General features: G+C 44.3%; 1 protein-coding gene across 7 annotated transcripts in view; it reads right to left on the reverse strand.

Moving 5' to 3' along the window:
* Nucleotides 1–23,149, reverse strand: part of SFXN5 (sideroflexin 5) — a 182,651-nt gene that overhangs the window by 23,771 nt on the left and 135,731 nt on the right. For all 7 annotated transcript variants that reach the window (XM_030563309.1, XM_030563308.1, XM_030563307.1 and 4 more), the window contains one exon: nt 12,447–12,564. In XM_030563309.1, the coding sequence (XP_030419169.1) occupies nt 12,447–12,564 (118 nt within the window). The remainder of the gene's footprint in view (nt 1–12,446; nt 12,565–23,149) is intronic.

The following is a 23,149-nucleotide window of genomic DNA, read 5'->3' on the forward strand; positions in this document are numbered from 1 at the left end:
ATTCTTTCCTGGGTGTCTGGCTGGTGAGTCTTGCCTACATGCCGATCGCCATATTTGGGGTTGGGAAGGAATTTTCCTCCAGGGTAGATTGGCAGAGGCCCTGGGGGGGTTTCACCTTCCTCTGCAGCATGGGGCATGGGTTACTTGTTGGAGGATTCTCTGCACTTTGAAGTCTTTAAACCACAAGTTGAGGACTTCAATAGCTCAGACACAGGTTAGGGGTTTGTTACTGGAGTGGGTGGGTGAGATTCTGTGGCCTGCGTTGTGCAGGAGGTCAGACTAGAAGATCTTGATGGTCACTTCTGACCTTAAAGTCTATGAGTGTCCCGCAATGACAGCTGAGACGGATAGGATGGAACTCTCAGACTCTGCCTTCTGCCGTGGGACCCACAAAGCCAGAAATCTGACCGCACTTGAGTCTCGCAATCTTTAGAATGTGACACAAAGCTCAGTTTGCTGCACAAAACCTTCTCAGAATCCCTGCGAAGAGTCTTCTCCAAATTTGCAGTGTCAGCCTTAGTACTGACAGCCCCAGGCATTTGAGCATCATTAGCCAGGTTCCAAAACATCATGAGGTTGGCTTAAAACCATGAGATTTTTTAAAAAAAATCTTCTTTTTGCCTAGTGGTTTCTGAAACATTAGGGCCATTCAGGACATGTTTTGAAGTTTTTGTCCACAATCATAAGGACTAAAAAGCTTGTTTTTTGTTAACGAAAGCCAAGATTCATACCTAATCACTTATCTTCAGGAGCTGGGGTTTTAAGAATATCAAATATTGCAAAGCTTGCAGTGAAATCGTGAGAGTTGGCAACACTCTGACCCTAAGACAGTGGCCTTAAATTAAGGAGCGAGTGGAAAGGATGGTCCTTTTGAAGAGCAACAATGCACTGTGTTTGGCATGCAGATACTGCAGCCATTAGCGCATTAGATGTGAGCAGGATAGAAGCTCAGAGGTTAACACGTGCACTCATGTAGTGGCAATTCCCAAGCTTGTGACTGAATCAAATAACAAAGTTCATCACCACAGATAGAAAACAGGCGACCTCAAGGCAAAGGCAGGGAATTTCCTCCCACGCAATGGAGAATCAGATGAAGGGGCAGAACCACGACTGGTCAAGGGCAGGGCTTCTGATGCCCTTTCACATGGAACAAAAAAAGAAGGGTTAATGTTCTGTAGGGAAGTCCTGATTATGTGTGTGGCATGTATAGCAGAAGGTAAGTGCACATCGAGACAGCTGTTTGCAGGCCCAAGCCAGAACCATGTATGACCTTAAAGGCAGCAGTTGCAGTGGGCTGAGAACTCTCTCCCACAAGAGGAAGTCCTTCTGAAGTTAGCTGTGTGGGGGCATTTAACATAGCAAGCAGGGGGAGAGATTCCTTACTCACTAGTCAGGAGATCAGGAAGTTTATGCTGTAGATTGGATTCTGGTGCGGTGAGGTCCATGCCAGCTAAAGCAGATATGGAAGGATCAGGACTAGCCTACCGAGAAGATGACCTGGGGGTGTTCACAGACAGTCTGTAACCAAAGCAGCAGAACTTAGGTTCCAAAGCAGCCCATCTTTGTTTACTGAAATGGGATACACAAGCCCCAGCCCATACAGATACGTTTGACTTTTATCCTCTTTCGGTAGATATAAAGGCCCATACTTACACATCTGGATGCCCAGAGTAGGCATCTACATCTGCATTTAGGCACCAAAAATCAAAGTGGCCTGATTTTCAGAGGCGCTGATCACCCACAACTTCCAGTGAAATCACTAACTTCAGACACACGAGTGTCAAAACGTGGTCCAAAGCATACAAGCTTTTCAACATGACCGCCAAGATTAGAGAAGCTAAGCAGGGTCAGTCTAGACCAGCACTTGTATGGGAGACCGCCAAGGAACATGCAGGATGCTACAGAAAGTGGCACTGGTGGTTCAATGGGTGGCACTTTCTCCCTATGAATCCCTGTTGAAGAAACAAGGACATTGGTAAGGAGCAAATTCTCCTTACCTAACTCCCACATTCCCAGTGGTTTCAAGTGGACACAGTATGTTTCTTGACATCCTGTCCTCATCTCTCGTAATGTTGCTCTGCATAGCTAAACAAGGCTACATTACACTCCAAAGGGGGCTGCGTATCAATGATGTGATTAGTGAGTGTGCTGTGGAGTAACAAGTGTTAGAGAAATGAAACTGGTATTTTTATATTAGCCAAACCTAGAGCAGTATAATGGAAGCTTTCCTTGATGACAAATGAAGTCACAGTATTTCAAGCAAGTGCCATTGTCTCCTGAAGTGTTGAAAGACGGAAGAGTGAATACCAACTCCCTTCTCCAGAGAGACAAGGTGGGTGAGGTAATATCTTATTGGAATAAAACATCTTGTATTCTTATTAGGATTTTATTCTCATTCACTAACAATGTCAGAAAGGGATCTGGTTTCATGTTTTTATCTCTGTCCCTGGGACACAGGTTCAAGTATGTAAACTATCCACCCTGCAAGCGTGAACTCCTGCAGGTGTATGGGTTGGCCCAATAAAAGGCATTACCTCACCCACCCTGTCTTTCTAATATCCTGGGACCAACATGGCTACAAAAACACTGCATAAGACTCCCTTCTCTCTCAATCTTCAGCATCAGCAGCACATAGTTCTGATGGTGGCAATTTTTTTCTTTGGGTGAAAATGAGCAATAAAACCAGATTAAGTCCATTTCAAGGAGAATCCCTCGCACAGATCGCATAGCAGGAGAAAACACTCCTGGCTGTTTGGGTGTGAATATACAATCTCTACAGGTGTATGATATACTAGGATAGTGTGATGGATGTTACAGGATTTAGGGAAGCTGCTGTAGCTTCTGAGAATCCAAACAATCTGCTTGAGAATCTCATGCTTTCAATGTGTCTCCTTCTCTTGGACGGGACAATGAATGGGACTATCAGGAATATACCACAAATCTCAAACAATAAGAAAGGCCAAAGGGCATGACTATAATCGTTGGCCTTTGGGAAATTTGATTTGTTATTTGGAACTTCTATACATTAACTAAATCTTCTTATGGCAAGCAAATCTGGAACAGTTCTGCTTGCTAAGCAGCCATGTATCCTTAACACCTCACTTGGAGTGTGGCCACTGCACTTATGGGGAGAGGCACAGCAGCAATCTCTTTGAGTAAGGGACTGTTGAGAAATATCCTGAAGAAAGAAGGCAATTAGCAGGCCCTGGAAAAATGGTTTCTTTCCATAAAGTGCCTTTTAAGTATGGCTTTCAAGCCTCTTTAAGGGTTAATGTTTAGCTGTTTACCTAGAGTTGTGGGATGTCAGCTCTTTCTTTTGACTCTTAATGGCTTACAGGTATCAGGAGGTGAAGATTCCTTAAAAGAGATGGTGTCAGGAATGTTTTTTATGCCCACCAGCACCCACACACCTGCAGGAGTTTGTGCTTGCAGGATGGATAGTTTACATACTTGAACCTGTATCCCAGGGACAGAGATATAAACATGAAACCAGATCCCTTTCTGACATTGCTATTGAAGTCTTCTGCAGTACAAAGGGGTTCTTTCTCTCCCCACCCACCTTAAATTACCACAAATAACTGTTCAGTTCAAGGCAATTCTTCAAACTATTGCTCTAGGGATCAAGGGTACAGGTTTAGGGCCTGATCCTGTGAGGTGCTCAGCACCCTTTTCTCTCACTAACTTCACCTGGACTTGATTTCAATGGGAGAAAGACTCATCTCCTAATAGCTTCTTTGGAAGCAACGGTGACATGCCTGTATTAGGCAGAGAGACAAGGTGGGTGAGGTAATATTTTATTGGGCCAGCTTCTGTTGGTGGAAAGGATGAGCTTTCGAGCTTCAGAGGCACCACATTGAAAGGGCAAAAATGTGGTGACTGGGTCAGGTAACAAATTGCCACTATTGTAAACAGACTTCAAAACACAGATCAACCTACTCACATATCAAAGTTGTTTTGACACGGGCATGGGAACAAAAATCTGGGTGCTGAATAAACCTGAACATTGCTCACTTGTGACATTCAAGGGATGAGAAATGCCAGTGTGTCTCGTAATTATACTTGGGTGCAAAGAGGCATTTCTAACTCAAACCGTCTTGTTCAACTGTTGCCTCATTTTCAGTAACTTCCAAAGAGCGACTTGCGCTGGGAACAGGAACCTCTGAAGACAGAATGTCCATCTCTTTCTCTGCAGCACAGGCACAGCCTGGGCAGAAGGGAGGTATGCTTCTCCCAAGCTGGTCACTGAGATCTTGAGAACAAGGCAGGTTAGCCATTAATCAAATCAACCCCAACTGATGACAATTCAGGTGCCAACTATGACTCAGATGCCTGTTCACTAGAACCTGGATTCTGACCATACAATTCATTTTACACAAGTTTCCAAGCTGCCACCAGGAAATATCTTCCATCTGCTATCAGTCTGGGTTAGATTTAAATTGGCAACCTACCACGTACCCCACAAAGGGAGAAGTGGCCATGACTTCACAAGGGACTTTGCTATTGCTATGGAGTTTACATGGAAGGTGCTCAGAGATGCGCAGCAGTATAAAACAGATAGATGGAGGGATTAGATAGATAGCTAGATACATCTCCATAGCTATTAAGGCCTCTTCATTTTATAAAGTTTAGTTTCTTTCCATATTGAAGGGGCAATATATGTTTCTCTCCTGCTGAAGCATGACTCAGAAGGACACTGCACAGATTTATGCTGGAAGCATGGGGCTTCCCGCATTCCTTTAATAGTAACAAGGCTCTAAAGAGATTCCACAGGCTGCCCACAAGAAAAACTCCCAGGAGTCTGTTGTGGAGGCAGATGCTGCTTCTGGGAGATCATTGCCAATAGGTGGCACCTGGAATGTGTGGATGTTGTCCAACTGAGGCAAGGAGGAGGAGGAGTGGGCTGGTGCAGTGAGGCAATCTGACACCTCACCAATGTATTCCCCTCTCTCGCCCCAGCTACGTTCTCAAAAACAGAGTTTCAAATAATGCCAAGGGATTCTGTCAGACAATTGTGATCGTTGGTACCTTGGGCTTTTCATAACTAGAAGGCATGATACAGTGAGGGGAATTAAGCACTGGAACGATTTACTAAGGGCTGTGATGGATTCTCCATCACTGGCAATTTTTAAATCAAGATTGGATGCTTTTCTAAAAGGATATATTCTAGGTCAAACAGGTATTATTTTGGGGAAGTCCAAGGGGCTGTATTATACAGGAGGTCAAACTAGATGACCACAGTGGTTCCTTCACTAAGATTACTGTTCTGATGATATGCCATCTCCCTTTACAAACTCTCTGCACACAGCTTCCCCATTAAAATGCAGCCATCTCTGGGACAGACTGGAGCAGAGGGCAGGTTGGAAGCAGGAAGGACCAAATAGCTGCAGTCACTTGGCTCACCAGCTGCTTAGCTCAGAATAAAGTAGCAGCTCAGGGCTTCTTCCCAGCCTGCATGACAGTGGAGTCACTGTTGGAGATGGGGAGAGTAGGGATAGACAGGGCAGTTCCACGTGACAGGAGGGGAGAAGGTAGGAGTGGACGCAAGAGTGGGAGAGGAACAGTTGTGGGGTATTTGCAACACACAGAACTGACATGGAAAATGTTTTCTAATTCTTATTGCCAATATTCCATTTCATCTTATTTCCTTAGAGGACTAAAAAAAGATCCTTTCAGTTTGAACAATCATGCTCTCTGCTGGTGCTTTTTACATGCTCCAGTACTCACAAAGGCTCTGGGTGTTTCTTAATGCCTTCAGAACGCACGGCACCTCGATGTACTAATGATCTCCCAGACAGCAGCCTCCGAGAGCATCACAATTAGGGGGAAACGAAAGGGTGTACTCGTTGGAGAATCTGCTCTACAGGAAGCAAGCGACTGTGATTTTTTTTTTTTGCCTTGGTTGTTTTTGCAGCAAAGGTGTTCTGCAGATGCCAGGCTGTCAAGGTGGGATGGGGGAGTGGAGTGGAGGTGTGAAGGGAAGGCCAAAGGGCAAGGCCAAAGGAAAAACAGCATGTGAAAACTGGCTCCTCAGGAAACGCACGCCAGGCCTGTGAACCCTGCCCTCAGACAGAGGAACAGCTGGTGCAGGTGAAAGAAAACAAGAGATGAGAAAGAGCGAGCAAATGAGTTGGAGAGAAGAGAGATTGCCTCAACGAGGGAAGTCGTTTTCTCAAATCTCTTCTTGCATTGTCATCTTATTTGGAAAAGGTTGATGGGAGGGAGAAAGGAAGGGATGGGTAGGAATTGAAACCTCAAAGAAACAAATGGGCAAAAGACTTTCTGCTTTAAATCAAGCCTGATCAAAACCTTTCTGAAAGCAGGCTATACAGTTCCGACAGAGAGGGTCTAGTCTGCCGTTTTGAGCTGATGCACTTTGCTGCCTCAGGCTAATAACGGGAACTTTTCTTGTGCAGCAAACTATAGTTTTTAGTGTGCAATCCCCTTTCTGAGTTATATATTTCAGTATTTCTACAGCGCCATGGGACCCTCTCTGAGCCTATTAACCCAATTAGCCACTCAGTAAAGAACTGAAAATGTGAAAGACGTCAGCATTTGGGACTAGTAGCACTTTGTCAGTCTAGAGCACTCTATAAAGAGCTTCCAGCGGCTCTGGTGAAAAGACAGTTAAGCCTCACAACAGGCCTGGGAGGTAGGTCAGTATTAGTCCCATTTTACAGATGGGGAAAACTGAGGTACAGATAACGAAGTGATTTGCTCAGGGTCACACAGACAATCAGAGCAGGGACTAAAACACTGGTCTCCTGACTCCCGGTCCCATGCTTAAACCAGTAGACCATGCTCCCTCCTTTGGTTACTGGGGTGGGATCCAGTAGGGCAGATGTATCCTTCCATCTAAATTAAACAGTCCCAGATGCCAAAATAAAAGGTAAAGAATGGCCCAATGAGAGAACAAGATCCTCCCCATAGCTCATAAGAACAGCTATACTGAGTCAGAGCAAAGGTCCATCTAGCTCAGTATCCTGTCTTCCGACAGTGGAAAATGCCAGGTGCCCCAGAAGGAATGAACAGAACAGGTAATCACCAAGTGATCCACCCCCTGTCACCCATTCCCAGCTTCAGGCCAACAGAGGCTGGGGATACCATCCCTGCTCATCCTGGCTAATAGGTAGGGCATGATCCTAACACTGTGCAGAATGAAATGGTTTCTCTACCGCTATATGATGAATAATAAAGGTTGTTGGTTCAGCCCTCACATCTGTCAAAATTACTTCAACTCACGTGAAGCCCAAGCCAAATAAAACCACAAAGTCGTGAGCCTGCAACCAAAAAATGTGACTTGTGACACTTGTGGACATTCAGAACCTCAGGGCACTTGTCACAAGAAGGGCAGTTTTCAAAGCCAACCTTGATCATAAATGTCAGTTTTGGCCAATGAGCTTTTATGCTGCCTAAAGCCATCAGCATCTAAGGACACCATCCCTCATGCCTGGGACTAAAGACAAACCACCATACTTCTCACTTCTTGAACATCTCCCCATCCCCAGCAGCTGGCAAATCCTTTCCCCCACTCCTCTCCATGTTGGACAAAACTACTGTAGAGAATACCCTCAAGCAAGGCAGTCCTAAGGGAGAGAGGGTTGCTTGGAGAACCCCTGTTGCTTTGCATCTGATTTCACTCCTAAGTATGATATAAGGATGCTTCTGGAGGGCTATGGCTGTGACCTCCATACAGCTCTTTTTGTCAAGTGCCATTTCATTAAAAAATCAGCCTTTTAACTGTGGACACATTTCAACCTCACCAAATCTGCTAATTATTGACAGTTGGTGAAGAGGAGATTTCACTTGTTCCTCCTGTTAAACTGCATCTAATTAGTAATTACTGGTTCACTGTCATCTTTACTGCAATAATCCCACTGCACATTGGCTCATTAACCTTTTGCTTTTCTAATGCAGCCTGCCAACAAGATGAAGGCTGAAACAGATTGGAAAACAATAGCGCAGTCTTGTATTTTAGATGTTTTTCCTCCTGCCCTGGAGAGCCGAAGGGAAGATTATTTTTAAGAAAAGAATTTGAATTGCAATCAGCCTCATTCTTGGTTATGGTTTGTCCTACATCTAGTCAGCTACTAGAAGTCTTTAAACGGAGCCTGTGATGGGGCCTGGGTCTCTCTGTCACTGAGATGCTTCAGCCCTTGTAACCAGAGCCCCATGCGCTACACAGCATGCTGGACCTGGGTTTGGCAGCAAGATTCCTGGACTCTGCAGGTGCAGCAGACTGGAAATTGTGCAGCAGTTTCTTTTCAATAGAAAATGTAGGGTTTGGGTTAATTAAATATGCACGTGAACAATGAACTCAGTAGGGTAGCCCCTGGCTTACTTATTGGGATGCTGAATTCAATTGATTTTATGTAATTCCCATTTTCAGTGTTGGATATGTTGCAGATGTTCGTACAGGCAACGCATACCTGCACTGGAGAGACAGTCAGTCAGTATGCTGTAGGTAACAGCAGCTGGGCAGGAGATGCTGCAAGAGTCATGGGAAGCAGTTTGAGACTGTGAGCAAAGAATATTAACTGGGTATTTCTGCTAAAGCGATCTGCAGTGAAATACTTAATGCTGCAATTAGGTTTCAGAGTCAACGCCCTCTTGAGATTAATGGGATAATTCCCACCATATTCCCATAATGTTTTAGACTTGCTGCAGACCCACGGAGATATCACTGCATTGGTTTACACTTAGTGTCTGTTTTCAGGGTTATCTTCACAATCATAAGGGCAAAAGAAAAGAAAAGAAAAGAAAAGAAAAGAAAATTGAGCTTCTGGAGCACAGGTCTGCAGTATGAAGTGAATCAGAGCACACCTGGGGCTCTGCCCTTGATTAGATATGGGTCTAAGACAATTTTGATGCACTAAATTTCCCAAAGCTTGGTTGATCAACTCAAGGGTTACTATTCTAATGTCTATGTAGACAGTTTTAAGGCCAGATTCTGATTTCACTTACACTGGCTTTTAACTCCACTGACTCTGAGGCAGCTATGTTGGTGTAAATGAAAGCAGAATCAAATCTTACAGCTTAAAAAAGCCAGCCAAATGGCCTGCTTCATTAATCTTCAGAATGTGGCAAAACTCACCATTTTTCTCAGGCCTATGGGGAGCAAGCAGTTAGACAGGATGGGGAAGTAGAGGATTGATGATAGGAATTGTTATTAAGGTCTCTGGCTTTTGCATAGGTTGCTGGGGCATCCCTTTAAATCTGTTACAGGGCTTTAACTCTGTGCAGTACTGTTTCTTGTACGTTTTGTCAAGTGCACAGAGTCAACAATGGGAGCTCAACACAATCAAAATAAATACATTAAACGAATTAGGCTCCCCACTTTGGTCCACTAAACTAAATTGAGAACAAAAAGCCATTAAAGCTCCTAAGCTGAGAGAGATCTTAATAGTGAATCAGATTTAATCACCGACGTCAGCAGGGTAGTACATGCAAATATACTGTTATTTTAAACGGTCCTTCTTTGGAGCAGAATACTCTGGTTACACTCCATTTGCTCCACGGACATAGTTTGTTACAAGTGGACTGCCTCTAATGTCCGATCTGTAGCTGCTTTAAACCTACTACCTCCACAAACAAAACAAATACTTGTAGCACTGGGCACAGAGTTCGTATCCAGCCACGCAGGAAGGTCTGCTAGCATAGCCGGGAGAGGAAGCAGGTGTGGCAGATTTCGTGGGTCACTAGTGCACACACATAAGTCAAACACATCACACACTCAGATCCTGAATTGAGACTCAGGATTGATGGGCTGTGACAGGACCCCTAGCCAAGTCTGGGAAGAACTGGCTCTAAAGAGATTATGGTTTTAGAGAACTGACCTACTCCATTCACTTCCTAGGGGCTGAACGTCTCCAAAGCTCATCAGCCATTCAACAGAGCAGAATCAGATTCCGCAAGACTGGAGATTTACACACACCCTTCAGTAAAGGAAACACTTTGTAAAAGACTGGGAGTTTGATAAGACTGAATATAAAAATGCTTGATACCTCCAAGTTCCCACAGCAAGACCTCAATTCTCTTGAAGCTGAGGGACCAGAGCTGAGAACCCAGTGGATAATGAGCAATACACGACTGGCTGTAATGGCTTCCCTTCACTGACACAATGTGTGGGCAGACAGCACATCACTCTGTTTTAGTGGCTAATCAGCTCTGATTCATGTTTACACTGCAGATGACACTTTTTTTGCTTTTACAAGGTCACTTTCAATTAATCTTTGCACCATTTTAAAAGTCCCCATTGTTTGCAATTGTAATAGTCTTTGATACAAGATAGACATTAATTTTTCTCTGTAATTTAAACAGAGCTGGGATTGACATGGCCATTAACTTCAATATAATCTGTCAGATCAAAATATCAATAATAGCACCCAAAGAGCTCAAAGTGCCTTACAGATGTCCGCAAGCACTGTTAGACTCGTTTTTCAGATAGGAAAACTAAGGCACGGACCTTTTTCTCTTTTCTTCACAGAGGGCATGTAATTTTGGATGCTTCAACTTTTGGATAACAAACTTTAGATACCTGTGGCTTGATTGGGTGCTCATCGCCTCTGGAAATCAGGCCTTAGGTGCCTTAAGATAGAGACCCAAACAATGAGTCACCCAAAATTAGTCGACATTTTTGAAAATTTAAGCCTTAATGACTATCCCAAGGAATTTAGGCCCAAGGAATTTCAGTGGCAGTTGTGATTGGACCACAGTTCTGGTTTTACTGGAATGGTTTCCGCTACAAAACAGTTAAGTATCCCATTTTCTTTTGACTGGCATTTTGGTGACCCCGTAAGCAAGAGAACATCAGACTGGCTTTGAAGTGTGGCTTTTGCCTGAAAAATGAAACCTAACACAATCTAACACATTCTTGTTGTTAGGCACCAACAATGTGCACTGTGCTGCACAAGACACAGAGCAAAGACAGTCCCTTCCCTGAAGATACAATCTAGAGATGAAATGGAGAAGGTGGAATACGCAGAGAAGCTGCAAGAACACGTATCTGCTCCTTGTGTGTCTTCCGGTCATAGAGGCTTGCTTTATAGACAAAAACAAATGTTTACTACATGAATACGCTGGAGACAACACAGACATGGGAGAGTGAGCAGGACTGTGTTCTTCCTGATGGACCAGAAGCAAAAGAGGCAGCTCAGTTCTGACCACATAATCTTTACTATGGATGCTAATGAAAGAGAATGAACCCAGCTTGACTCTCAGATCCCAGGGTGAGCTGTCAGGGCCATCAGGTAGAAACACAAACACGGTTTGACTTGTGAACGGAGCACATTTGACCTAGAATCACTGAAAGAGAATAAAAACGACATTGTGGCCCTCCATAGTTAAAGCGTTACTCTTGACTACAGCTGCTACCCTTTAAGTACAAGCAGAGAGGATTCTTTCCAAGTACATTTTTTCAAATGCCTCATTTAAACGTTTTGTGTCCCTGCTCCTCCCTGCAATTAATATGTGTTAAAACTGATTACTGCACAGCCTAAGAGAATCCTCAAGACAGAAGTGGGTGAACCAATTAACTCCTAGGGGAGAAAAAAAGGATGGGAGGGGAAGGGAGGCCAAACAGGAATGGTGCCGTGTGTCATATTTAAACTGTATATTTCTTGCATGGAACATAGGACTTTCTACTCAGTTCACCACTGGTTAACTTCAGCCTTCACTTAAGTTGATCCAAACCTCAGGAATCAAATCCTTTGTAATAAATATAACAAAATCACAACCCCTTTTTTTGATCACCAGGGCAGGTATTGTTGTATGATCCAATCACCAGCTAAAGGAAAGGAAAACCCACATGACAATAAAAGATGAACATGATTCTCTGTATGCATCCAGCCATTGTTACTGACAATGCAAGCACTGCCATGTGCTGAGCAAGCTGTGATGTGCACGCCAGAGGCCATATATATAACAAGACCAAGCGCATATTTAAGTCAAGGAGACAACAGCTGACTGCCAAAGAACAGGAAGGTCTGGTAGCAATCAAACATTCAACAGAGCAATCCATTTTTGTGATTCACTGTGTTCTCCACATACCAAACCCACACCTGCACACATGCCCTCTCTCGCTAAACTGCCAAGTCAACTTGCCCTCTGTATGTGTAGGCTAGAAACAACCAACCTTCCCAATGCATGCATCTGAGGAAGTGGGTATTCACCCACGAAAGCTCATGCTCCAAAACGTCTGTTAGTCTATAAGGTGCCACCAGATTCTTTGCAACCTTCCCAATGACTCTTCTGGCTGGTGGCTTCTCCAAAAGCCTTAGCCTGCGTGAGGTTTTAGATCCTGTTGGCTGCTGCGGTTGTGATCACCTGATAAAATCTCGCCACCATTAGCTGGGGGGGCAAACAAGCTGCCACGTTGCAGTGACTTCAATGGAGCTACTACTCCTCTGCTTTGCGCTGCACAGTGTAATACAGACTAGACGTGCACTGACCTCCGACATCTGTGGAAAGAGACTGATGGCCAAGGGAAGAGCCAGGCCAAAGGCCGCGAGGCACACAAGGCCTTGCACTGGGAGAACCATCCGGGGACGGGATCGCAGGAGAGACGTTCTGTAAAGAGGAACAAGGCTTTGTTAGTTCGGCAGACACACTAGGCTACCCCGTGCCATCATCCAAACAAGCTCTGCTGCTTTGTTAGTGCTGCAGAAGGAGCGGTGGAGCAGTCTGTCTGTGACTGACTCCAAATCCCACCTCGAGATCTGACTGTCTCCCTGGCTCAGGACTTCCTGGCAAAACATTCATGAGAAAGGACCAGGTCTCTGGCCCTTACTCACGTGAAGTGGTACCCTGCTCTGGGAGTGGTCCTAATGAGATCAATGGGACCCACTCACAAAGGACAATGCTACTCCTGGTGAGTACGAGCACCATAATCTGCCCCACAGGGAGTTATGCACACACAAGGGACCAATCCTGCAGGCCTGAGTAGTTCCATTAAAGTGAACTGGCTGAACTCAGAGGTGATATGCCTAGGCTGGTGTAGGCTGGACCCGCTGGATCCAATTGCATACCGAGCCCCTTGGGGACCCAGCACACAAAGCTGTAGCCCTGTCTGGGCTAGCAGGGGGTTGCTGTGGCCCCATAACTGAAGGATTTTCTGTAAGTAGATGCAGCCTTGCAACTCATAACCTGGAGCGCTCAAAATAGCCATAGTGCCATCTGCTATGACCCCAGCCGTACCATGCCCTCCCCCACCCCGTTCCCAGCCTCAGCTTGGCATGCCCTCCACAGGGGGGTGTTTGCAGCTGCCTTACACAGTGCCTGCACCAGGGAATTCTCCCGTAGCCAGCTAAGGGAAATCAACACAAGGATGAGTGCCTCCCCCTTACTCCAACTGAGAGTTCCTTATATACACTTACCAGTATGTAACTTATGTACATAGTAGCTGAAAAAAATGTGCAAGTTGAAATATGGTGGGGCTCCTTTGATGTAGACCCTCTTGTTGGTTGCTTTTCTTACTGCTCTGTGCAAGATACACCAACTTAGAGGGTGAAATACCATAGCTTTTCCTACCCTCAAGCTATTATTGACTATTTGTATTACAGCAGGTGTTAGAAGCCCACATCCTACCTTCACCGTAGAATTAACTCGGGTGATCAGCACCTGCATCTGAGCACCTAGGTTAGCTTAGCCTGGATGTGAGCTGCCACCTTGCCAAGCCATAATACCTGAGTTACTGTATCCTCACTGGTACGTGTCACTAGGACTTCTGGGGACAGAACCCCTGGTTCTTTGCGCTGCAGTAAGCTGAATCAATCTATAATTCTTTCCCTATGAGTTGTGGGAGAAGTCGTCAGTCCTTCTGAGCACAAGGGGGGGTAATTGTGGGCAGGCACCGGAGGACAATCAGCACTCAAGCCTGCATCCTCACTCCAAAGCGGGTGGGTTACCAGCACGAATGAAAGCAGAACTCAGGCTTTAACTCTCAGACTCAGCCGGGCCAGCTAGCCTGGGTTTGAAGCACTGCCAAACTCAGGTGAAAGGGCTTTGTATGTGGACAGGATAGGGGTTAGGGACAAGACCCAAGCACGAGCCTGAGTGAACTCTGCAGTGAAGACAGACCCTGCCCCAAAGAGCGTACTATCTGAACTGCAAGACAGACCGAGGGTGGGAGGGGAAATAAGGCCTGGAGAAGGGAAGGGACTTGCCCCAGGACGCCCAGCAGATCAGTAGCTGTGTAGAGAACAGAACCCTGTTTTCTTGAGTGCCTTTCCTACCCTTCATTTAAATCATCACTCAGGGTTTTTCACATTTCTTCTTTCCATTTGTCTCTCTGATCAGCCTGACTGTGCACAAGACAGCACTGTAAGGTCACAAATGGCATGAAGTGAAGCAGCTCTCTACATCGAGAGAAGTAGCTAGCCGAGCACCTGAGGTGCTCTCAGTCTCACCAACGGTGGCGGCTGAGAGCTGCATTTGTATTTTTCCTTTGAGCAAAGCTTGGGAATAAAAATAGGGCCAGACCCTGAACTGGTGTAAATCAACCATAGCTTCTTTCTCCTCCAGAGTCATAACTCCTCACTAATGGTGAGTGGAGACAACACTGCTCTACATTAAGTGTGCACACTGTAAGCTGGGCCCGTGTTATCCCATATTCATCTGTTCTGTGATCAGTAGCCTGGAAAAGGATTTAAGCGCAATCCTTGTAGCCTATGTTCAGGCAGAATTTCTGTTGAAGGCAACAGGAGTTGTGTTTGCGTAAGAGGTTCAGGATCAGGCCCTTAATTATATTATAACAAAATTCTAAGATTATTCTACAGGAAAACGAGCCTTCAAGAATTGCCAGCAATGAAAAGTGGATAACTGGTCCCCTCTCTCTGGGAGAGAGGAGATTGCTGGAACTGATGCATTCAACTTGTGCTTAAAATGTCATGATCCATTAGAGCCCTTACTGAGAAACTTGTAGAGACTGGTCTCTTTCTGGCTTCCCTGGAGCACAGTTTAGAACCCAGACATCATTGCTTACATCACCCTGGCACTTTAATTTGGAAGCTGCCCCCTTTTTAATTATTGCCTGGTTGGGGTCCTTATAATCACCCAAGTCAAAACTAAACCAATTTAAAATGATCACTGGTACAGCTCCCAGGTGCGACTTCCAGGAGTGTTTTAAACTCAGGCCAGTTCAAATTACTATGGCTATAACCTCCTAATTAAGAAGAGTTATGGCCTGATTTAAAGAAAAAAAAACTAATTAACACATGAAGTGTAATGTCTTAATTGGGACTTGGATTCTAAAATTTGTGAAGTTCAGGATAAATGATTCATAATTAGTGGAGAAGGATCACTTTTCTTCTGCCCTAAGGATCTTTGTCCTCAAATCAGTTTTCAAAATAACATTTAGCTCAATATTGTCTTCTGGATTTTGCAGAGAGGGAACTGGAATGCTGTCTAATATCCCAACAACTGGCTCCCCTACAACTAAAATCTATATCTGATTTCAATTGCTAGATGTTCCACAACCTCCTGTTTGCAAAGCAATCATCTCATACTAGAAAAAAGAATGAATTCATTCTTTGTTAAATAGTGAACTAGTTTATTTCCCGTTAAATAAATTGGGAGCCTTGCTCAGCTGTTAGAGTACAGAACTGGAAGTCAAGACTCTTAGGTCCTATTAACAGCTCTGTCACTGAGACTATGGCCCGTCAACTCTGCTTCCGCCTCTCGCCATGGTGGAGTACAGGAGTCAATGGCAGAGCGATCGGGGATCGATTTATCGTGTCTACGCTAGACATGATAAATTGATCCCCGATAGATCGATCACTACCCACTGATCCGGCAGGTAGTGTAGACGTACGCTATGTCTACACTTAAAATGATACAGCGGCACTGCTGCACTGCGTCAGCATAGACGCTTCAGCAACAGGAGGGGTTAGCCCGCTGCTGTAGTTAATCCACCTCCCTAAGAGGCAGTAGCTAGGGCCAAAGGTGCTGGAACTAGGGGTGGGGGGGTGTTGCTGCACCCCCTGGTTTGAAGTAGTAATAACCCAAATACGTGGTTTCTGCCTTCAGCACCCCCACTACAAAAGTTGCTCCAGCACCACTGGCTATATCGACAGGAGAATTCTTCTATCTACATTGGGGGTTAGATCGGCCTTTAACTACACCCCGGATAGATGTACCAAAGCCATTGTAATTTTTCAGTGTAGATCAGCCCTGATGTGCTTCGGGCCAAATTGTGATGATCATACTCCCAGGGAACGAACAGTACCTTGCACTATCAATAATTCCATTAAAATCAACAAGGCTACTTGTGGAGTCTGATACGACTCAGTGCAAATAGGGATATCCCACTTGAGCCCTCTGTGATTCAAAATGGATCAGATCAGCACAAATTTTCCAAAGTGGCCTCTAATTCTGATTTGCTCCAATTTTTGGGTGCTCAGCTTTGGATGCATTGAGCCCAATACATTGCTACCGGCATCTTGCATTGTCGTTTACACCAGTGGAAAATGAGTGCAAAACACTAGCAAATCAGAACAGTAGGATTTTATACCCACTTTGCAGTGGGGCAAACAATTCTCAAGGCAATTCTATGGTGAATCAGACCCAGCGTTCCTAAACCTGGGAACCGAAACACAAAGTACCTAGAATTAGAAGCCACCTTTGAAAATGTGGGCCTTGCCTCTTCTGTTCCTCTGCCTGGGCTCCGGCAAAATGATCATATTTACATCCCATTTCTGAGGCACACATAGCAGCGCTGCTTGCCTCACACTCGACTGCGAAGCACAATTAACATTTGCAAATTGATCTTTGGATGAAAGACACTATGTATGTGCAAAGTATTTCTCCTCCTGCCACTGCCACCACTTTTCTCCTTCTGTCTGTCTCTCCCCCTCTCTTTTTAAGCTTTGTCTGTCTACTCCCCCTCAAAATGCCCTCGTGCCTACTTTTTTGGCATCTTGCTGCTGACGCACAGCGGATACAAGCAAGTCAATGACATCATGAGGAGCTTCTGGCTCATTGAGCCCAGGTATAAATTATTATTCTGAAAGACCTTAAAGATCCCACACATATATGTACATATATATGTGTGTATATGTGTGTATGTGTGTGTGTGTGTGTGTATATCAACTTACACAGACAGTACATCTGCTCCACAGACACAGTGTGTTGTAGATCTTGTAAATACACCTTCATTCAACTTTCATCACATTGTTCATTAGTGATTTAAATTTTGCATAATTTGGCAGATGCCTCTGGTGTTTTTCAGGAGGTATTGTAATTTATTCCATATGGAAGTCACTTGGTGTACTAAAAAGGAGTTATCAAGTTCAGTGAACCAGAGCTGTATTTGCCTAGAAGAAGGTGTTAGATGCTAAACTAAATATGACAGGAGTTAACTGAAATCTCCCGACTGACAGATTCTGTGGGTTCTGTCGTGTTTAATATAAACAGGATCATAGCTAATACGTACATTATGCGAGACTCAGAATTACAATGGGGCAGGAACATTAATCTTATTTCTTGTGGGTCAAAGCTCTGAGTATCCTGAGGCACATCCCAGGCAGGAGGGGGCTACTCAAAGCCCCTTGTTAAAACTGCACCTCCAAAAAAAAGGAATGTATGGGGTGATTTTCCTGTCCTTGATGGAACTGTCCCATATCAGGATCCTGCTAATCCACCCCTGCCACAAGCAATTTATCCCTAGGGATCAGAAAAATCTACCTGATGAACACATTTATTTTGCCAGCTGGATGGCCTCTATTTTTAAAATCAGTTCCCAGGGGAAGCTTCTCCCAGATGCCCTACAAGCCATCCCTATCCCTCTGTTGAGGGTCACCCAAGAGAATGCTGTGCTTCGGTTGCGATAAGGCAGCTGTGAGGAGAGCCAAGGACTCCAGGATTTTCCTCTTAAAAGGAAAAACAGCTTTGACTTATGACATGTGGGAGCCCCAGTATGGCATGGGTGCATGTGGCTGTGATGCTGTCAGCTGAGCCATTTCATCACACGCCTGGAGACCTGTCATGTTAAAATCTGGGCTAGAAGGGTGGTTAAGAGAGAGAAGAAACTCTCATCATAAGGGCGGTAAAACTTTGAAGCTGTCTACGCGTTTACCTTAGCCCCTGCATTCTGCCGACATTACCAGCCTCATCGGACCACTGGCCAGTTCCGTACCCAGTGACCCTGTGCTTTCTTCCATGTGGCCCACTGTGCATGGTATGACCTCCCGGAGCTTACCTACAGGGCCTCAACTCTGCCTGCATGTAAGTCCCTCTTGAAGACCCTGGGCAACCTACAGTGAACTGACCTGTCTTGTACATAAATTGCCTGTTGCTGTTCCCCCTTTCCCTCACCTCTATCTACGTGTCTGACTGTCCTTCAACTGGGAGCTCCTTGGGACAGGGACCAACCTTGGAAAGTGTTTGGAAAGGTCTGGGCACTACCAAAAATAAATTATTGTGAAGGCATTCTGCTGGTGCCTTGCCCAGTCAGCGGCTTGAGACGATTTTACACTATGCATAAATGGTGCTCAACTGTTTTTCTTGCAGAACTGAGGATATTTTGATTAAAACAATATAACCAGTGTCTTGAGCTTCATGACCTTTGCCTTCTGGACTACAGCAAGGTGACATATCTGGGCATGAAGCCTTCAGCCCTTAGCAAACTCCAACTGGTACAGAACACAGCAGCAGATCTCCTGAGCAACGTGAGCACATCACACCTGTCCTCCACTCCCTGCACTACCAAACCAAGTTAAAGGTCTCAATCCTTATCTTCAAAGCACTCAACAGCCTGGGCTGGGGTTACCTAAAGAGCCTACTGTTGTCAATGATCTTTCTCCTCCGGCACAATGGAACTCTCTGAAATAAAGGTAGAGCTTGTCTGTGCATGAGACAGGTTTCTCAGAGGCCGGTCGGAAACAGCAAAATGAACTCTCTCAGGAACTAAGGACCATCACGAACCTCATCACTTTCCATTCTAAGTGCTAGGAACACGTCTTTGACCTTGTCATCTCTAATATAAACACATAGCAGCGTATGTACGTTTGGCTGTGTAACGTACGTATATGTGGGTGTATAAACCCTCCAAAAGAAAACACTCCACTGTACACACACTGTGAAGAGGATGAGAGAACAAAAAGATGTGACAGATGTGCAGTCACATTGCTTAATGCTCTACTGAAAGGCGCTAAGATTCTCCAGCAATGAGTGTGGTATAAGGACCTATATAGAATAGAATAGAATAGAATAGAATAGAATCCTCTCCATGAACAAATCAAACCAGTAGCCCTACTTATCCACTCTATAGTATAAAGATTTCAAGCCAAGGGTCTCTAGTACAAGTCTGTTTGCCAAAAGGTTCTGCCACCTTCTTCGGCTCTGGTTATGAGAAACTCTTTTCATTTAACTTGAAAAACAAATTAATTGATTCCCAGTTCTCCTCTCCAACACAGCACACAAACCCCAAGACACTGGGGTCACAGGTTAAGGGAGAGGGAGGGAGAAATCGTTGTGTGAGTCCCTGTTAAAATCTTAGTATCAGAGGGGTAGCCGTGTTAGTCTGTATCCACAAAAACAAGGAGGAGTCCGGTGGCACCTTAAAGACTAACAGATTTAGTTGGGCATAAGCTTTCATGGGTAAAAACCTCCACTTCTTCAGATGTTTTTTAACCAGAAAAGCTTATGCTCAAATAAATCTGTTAGTCTTTAAGGTGTCACTGGACTCCTCATTGTACCTGTTAAAATCTTGACACCACCTCTCCGCCCTACAAATGCTGCTGAAAGGTGTAACTGAGCTCCTGGGATTGGACAGAAAATAATTCTGCTGACTAGAACAGAATTAACAAAGTGACTGCAGCTTCCCCACTTCCCAGATGTTTTCAAGGGAATTTTATGCTGGCGAAGATGCGCTGGAGACTGGAGTTCACTTGGTATCTACAGAATGGGCACAGCACGGGCAACTGAAATGCCATCCAGCTAACATGCCTTCACTTGTTCCTCAAGGAGGGAGCTCAGTCTCCAACCCCATGTCCATTTCTCTGAGACTGCCCACCAGGGGACCCCAGGGCGTCAGCAGTGGGGGCGTGTTTTGCAATGGGCAAACTTGTCTTGTAGGGAAAGGATGGGGACTGCTCTAATAGAATTTCACAAGGTAACACAGGGTGTGAGGAGACTGTTTTCACCTTTATATCATCAGATTCACTGCTGAAAACTGCAGTGTGCTATTATAAACATACCCCACGGAACGTACGCTGCAGTTTCATGCTCCCTGGCCTTCTGCCACAATTTCTGCTTGCGCCCCTCCAGACCACTCAGAATGAAGCAGCCAAGCTCAACCTCCTCCCCTCTCACTCCTCTTCTCTCTTCAAATCCCTCCTCTTGCCTAATCTCACCTTCTGCATCAAGTTCCAGCTTCTCAGCCTTGCCTTTTGGGCCTTGCACAGCTCCGAGACTCCCTCCTGCCTACATCTCTGTTCTCACTTCACAGACCTTGCTCTCTCTGCTCTGCCAACATGTCCTCCTTCCCCTCTGCCTCGCTGCTCTCCTCTCATCTTTGTGACTTCTTCCACACTGGCCCCTGCACCTGAAACCCATTCTCAGTTCTATCCACTGAAGTGATCACCAATGAAATGGTTAATGCTGACACCGGGCTGGATGGATCAACAGAGGGCAAGAGAGTTCACCCCTCTAGGCTACTGTTTCAGACTCTCCACATACTCAAGAAAACACAGCATTGTGTACGCTCAGTTTGGGTTTGGAAAGGTTGTGGGTTTTTTGGCTACTGCGAGGGCTAGAAACTACTGTTTTTTTTAAATGAAAGCTGAGATTCTTCACAATCCAAATGTCATATGGGCCACGTAAATACATCCAGCAGGCTGGGTCTGGCACCCGGGCTGTATGTCTGACATACCTGATTTAGGGTGTAAGCTCTCTGGAGTAGAGGCACTGGGCCAAAAATGCTACTGGTGTAAACTGGAGCAGTTCTACAGACTCATCTGAAGATGTACCAATTTACACTCAGCAGAGTATTTGATCCCATGTCTTTATAAGGTCTATGCACACTGGTCATGCCATATAAAAAGATAAAATAACAACATAGCTTATTTTCTCATGGACAGGAGTTTGGATAAAACTGAAATTCCAAGTGGATATCTATGTATGTCCCCAAATATTTAATTTTAGGGCTGCAAAGCGATTAAAAAAATTAATTGCAGGTTTAATCGCACTGTTAAACAATAATAGAATATCATTTATTTAAATATTTTTGGATGTTTGCTACATTTTCAAATATATTGATTTCAGTTACAACACAGAATGCAAAATGTACTGTGCTCACTTTATATTTATTTTTTATTACAAGTATCTGCACTGTAAAAACACAAAAGTAGTAGTATTTTTCAATTCACCTAATACAAGTACTGTAGTGCAATCTCTATCATGAAAGTTGAACTTACAAATGTAGAACTATGTACAAAAATAACTGCATACAAAAATAGAACAATGTAAAGTTGTAGAGCCTGCAAGTCCACTCAGTCCTACTTCTTGTTCAGCCAATTGCTCAAACAAATTTGTTTACATTTTCAGGAGATAACGCTGCCTGCTTCTTGTTTATGTCACCTGAAAGTGAGAACAGGCATTCTCATGGCACTGCTGTAGCCAGCGTTGCAAGATATTTCTGTGCCAGATGTTCTAAAGATTCATATGTCTCTTCATGTTTAACCACCATTCCAGGGGACATGCGTCCATGCTGATGATGGGTTTTGCTCAATAACAATCTGAAGAAGTGCGGAACGACACATGTTCATTTTCATTATCTGAGTCAGATGCCACCAGCAGAAAATTGATTTTCTTTTCTTGTGGTTTGGGTTTTGCAGTTTCCACATTGGAGTGTTGCTCTTTTAATAATTCTGAAAGCATGCTCCACACCCCGTTCCTTTCAGATTTTGGACGGCACTTCAGATTCTTAAACCTTAGGTCGAGTGCTGTACCTATGTTTAGAAATCTCACATTGGCACCTTCTTTGCATTTTGTCAAAACTGCAGTGAAAGTATTCTTAAAATGAACAAGTGCTGGCTCATCATCCGAGATTGCTATAACATGAAATATATGGCAGAATGCGGGTAAAATAGAGATGGGGACATACAATTCTCCCCCAAGAAGTTCTGTCAGAAATTTAATTAATGCATTATTTTTTAATGAGCGTCATCAGAATGGAAGCATGTCCTCCAGAATAGTGGCGAAGCATGAAGGGGCATATGAATGTTTAGCATATTTGGCACATAAATACCTTGCAATGCCAGCTAGAAAAGTGCCATGCAAATGCCGGTTCTCACTTTCTGGTGACATTGTAAATAAGAAGAGGGCAGCATTATCGCCTATAAATGCAAAAAAACTTGTTTGTCTTAGCGATTGGCTGAACAAGAAGTAGGACTGAGTGGACTTGTAGGCTCTGAAGTTTTACATTGTTTTGTTTTTGAGTGCAGTTATGTAACAAAAAAAAAAATCTACATTTGTAAGTTGCACATTCATGACAAAGAGATGCACTACAGTACCTGTATGAAGTGAACTGAAAAATACTATTTATTTTATCATTTTTACAGTGCAAATATTGTAATAAAAATAATATACTTTGATTTCTATTACAACACAGAATACAATATATACGAAAATGTAGACAAACATCCAAAATATTTCATAAATCAATTGGTATTCTATTGTTTAACAGTGCAATTAAAACTGTGATTAATCAGGATTAATTTTTAATCACGATTAATTTTCTTGTGTTAATTGCGTGAGTTAACTGTGATTAATCAGCAGCCCTATTTCATTTATATCAAACTAATGTTCTAAGAGTACAGCAGCCTGTGATACTTTCACCACTGTAACTGCCTTAGCAGACCTTACCTTGATGGCTAAAAAAAGTCATTGGGTCCTGTCTACATTCTGGCTTGAATCATGCCAGCAATAACTCTTCTGTGTCTTTCAGCATGGCTACTGCTAAGCTGGTTTCTTTGCCCAGTGCGGACTGGGGATTTTAAGACTCATGCTAGCCCAAAGCATGGTGTAGGCTAGCCCCATTAGGTAACACACAGAGCCACTTCCGAAGATGCGGCCCAGTCCTGTTCCCAATGAACTCAATGGGAGCGTCCAGCAAGGGCTGTAGTTTACAATCAAGTTAGGTCAGCCATGCTAGTCT

This window comes from Gopherus evgoodei, chromosome 5 (genome assembly GCF_007399415.2).
Source record: "Gopherus evgoodei ecotype Sinaloan lineage chromosome 5, rGopEvg1_v1.p, whole genome shotgun sequence".
Lineage (NCBI taxonomy): Eukaryota > Metazoa > Chordata > Testudines > Testudinidae > Gopherus > Gopherus evgoodei.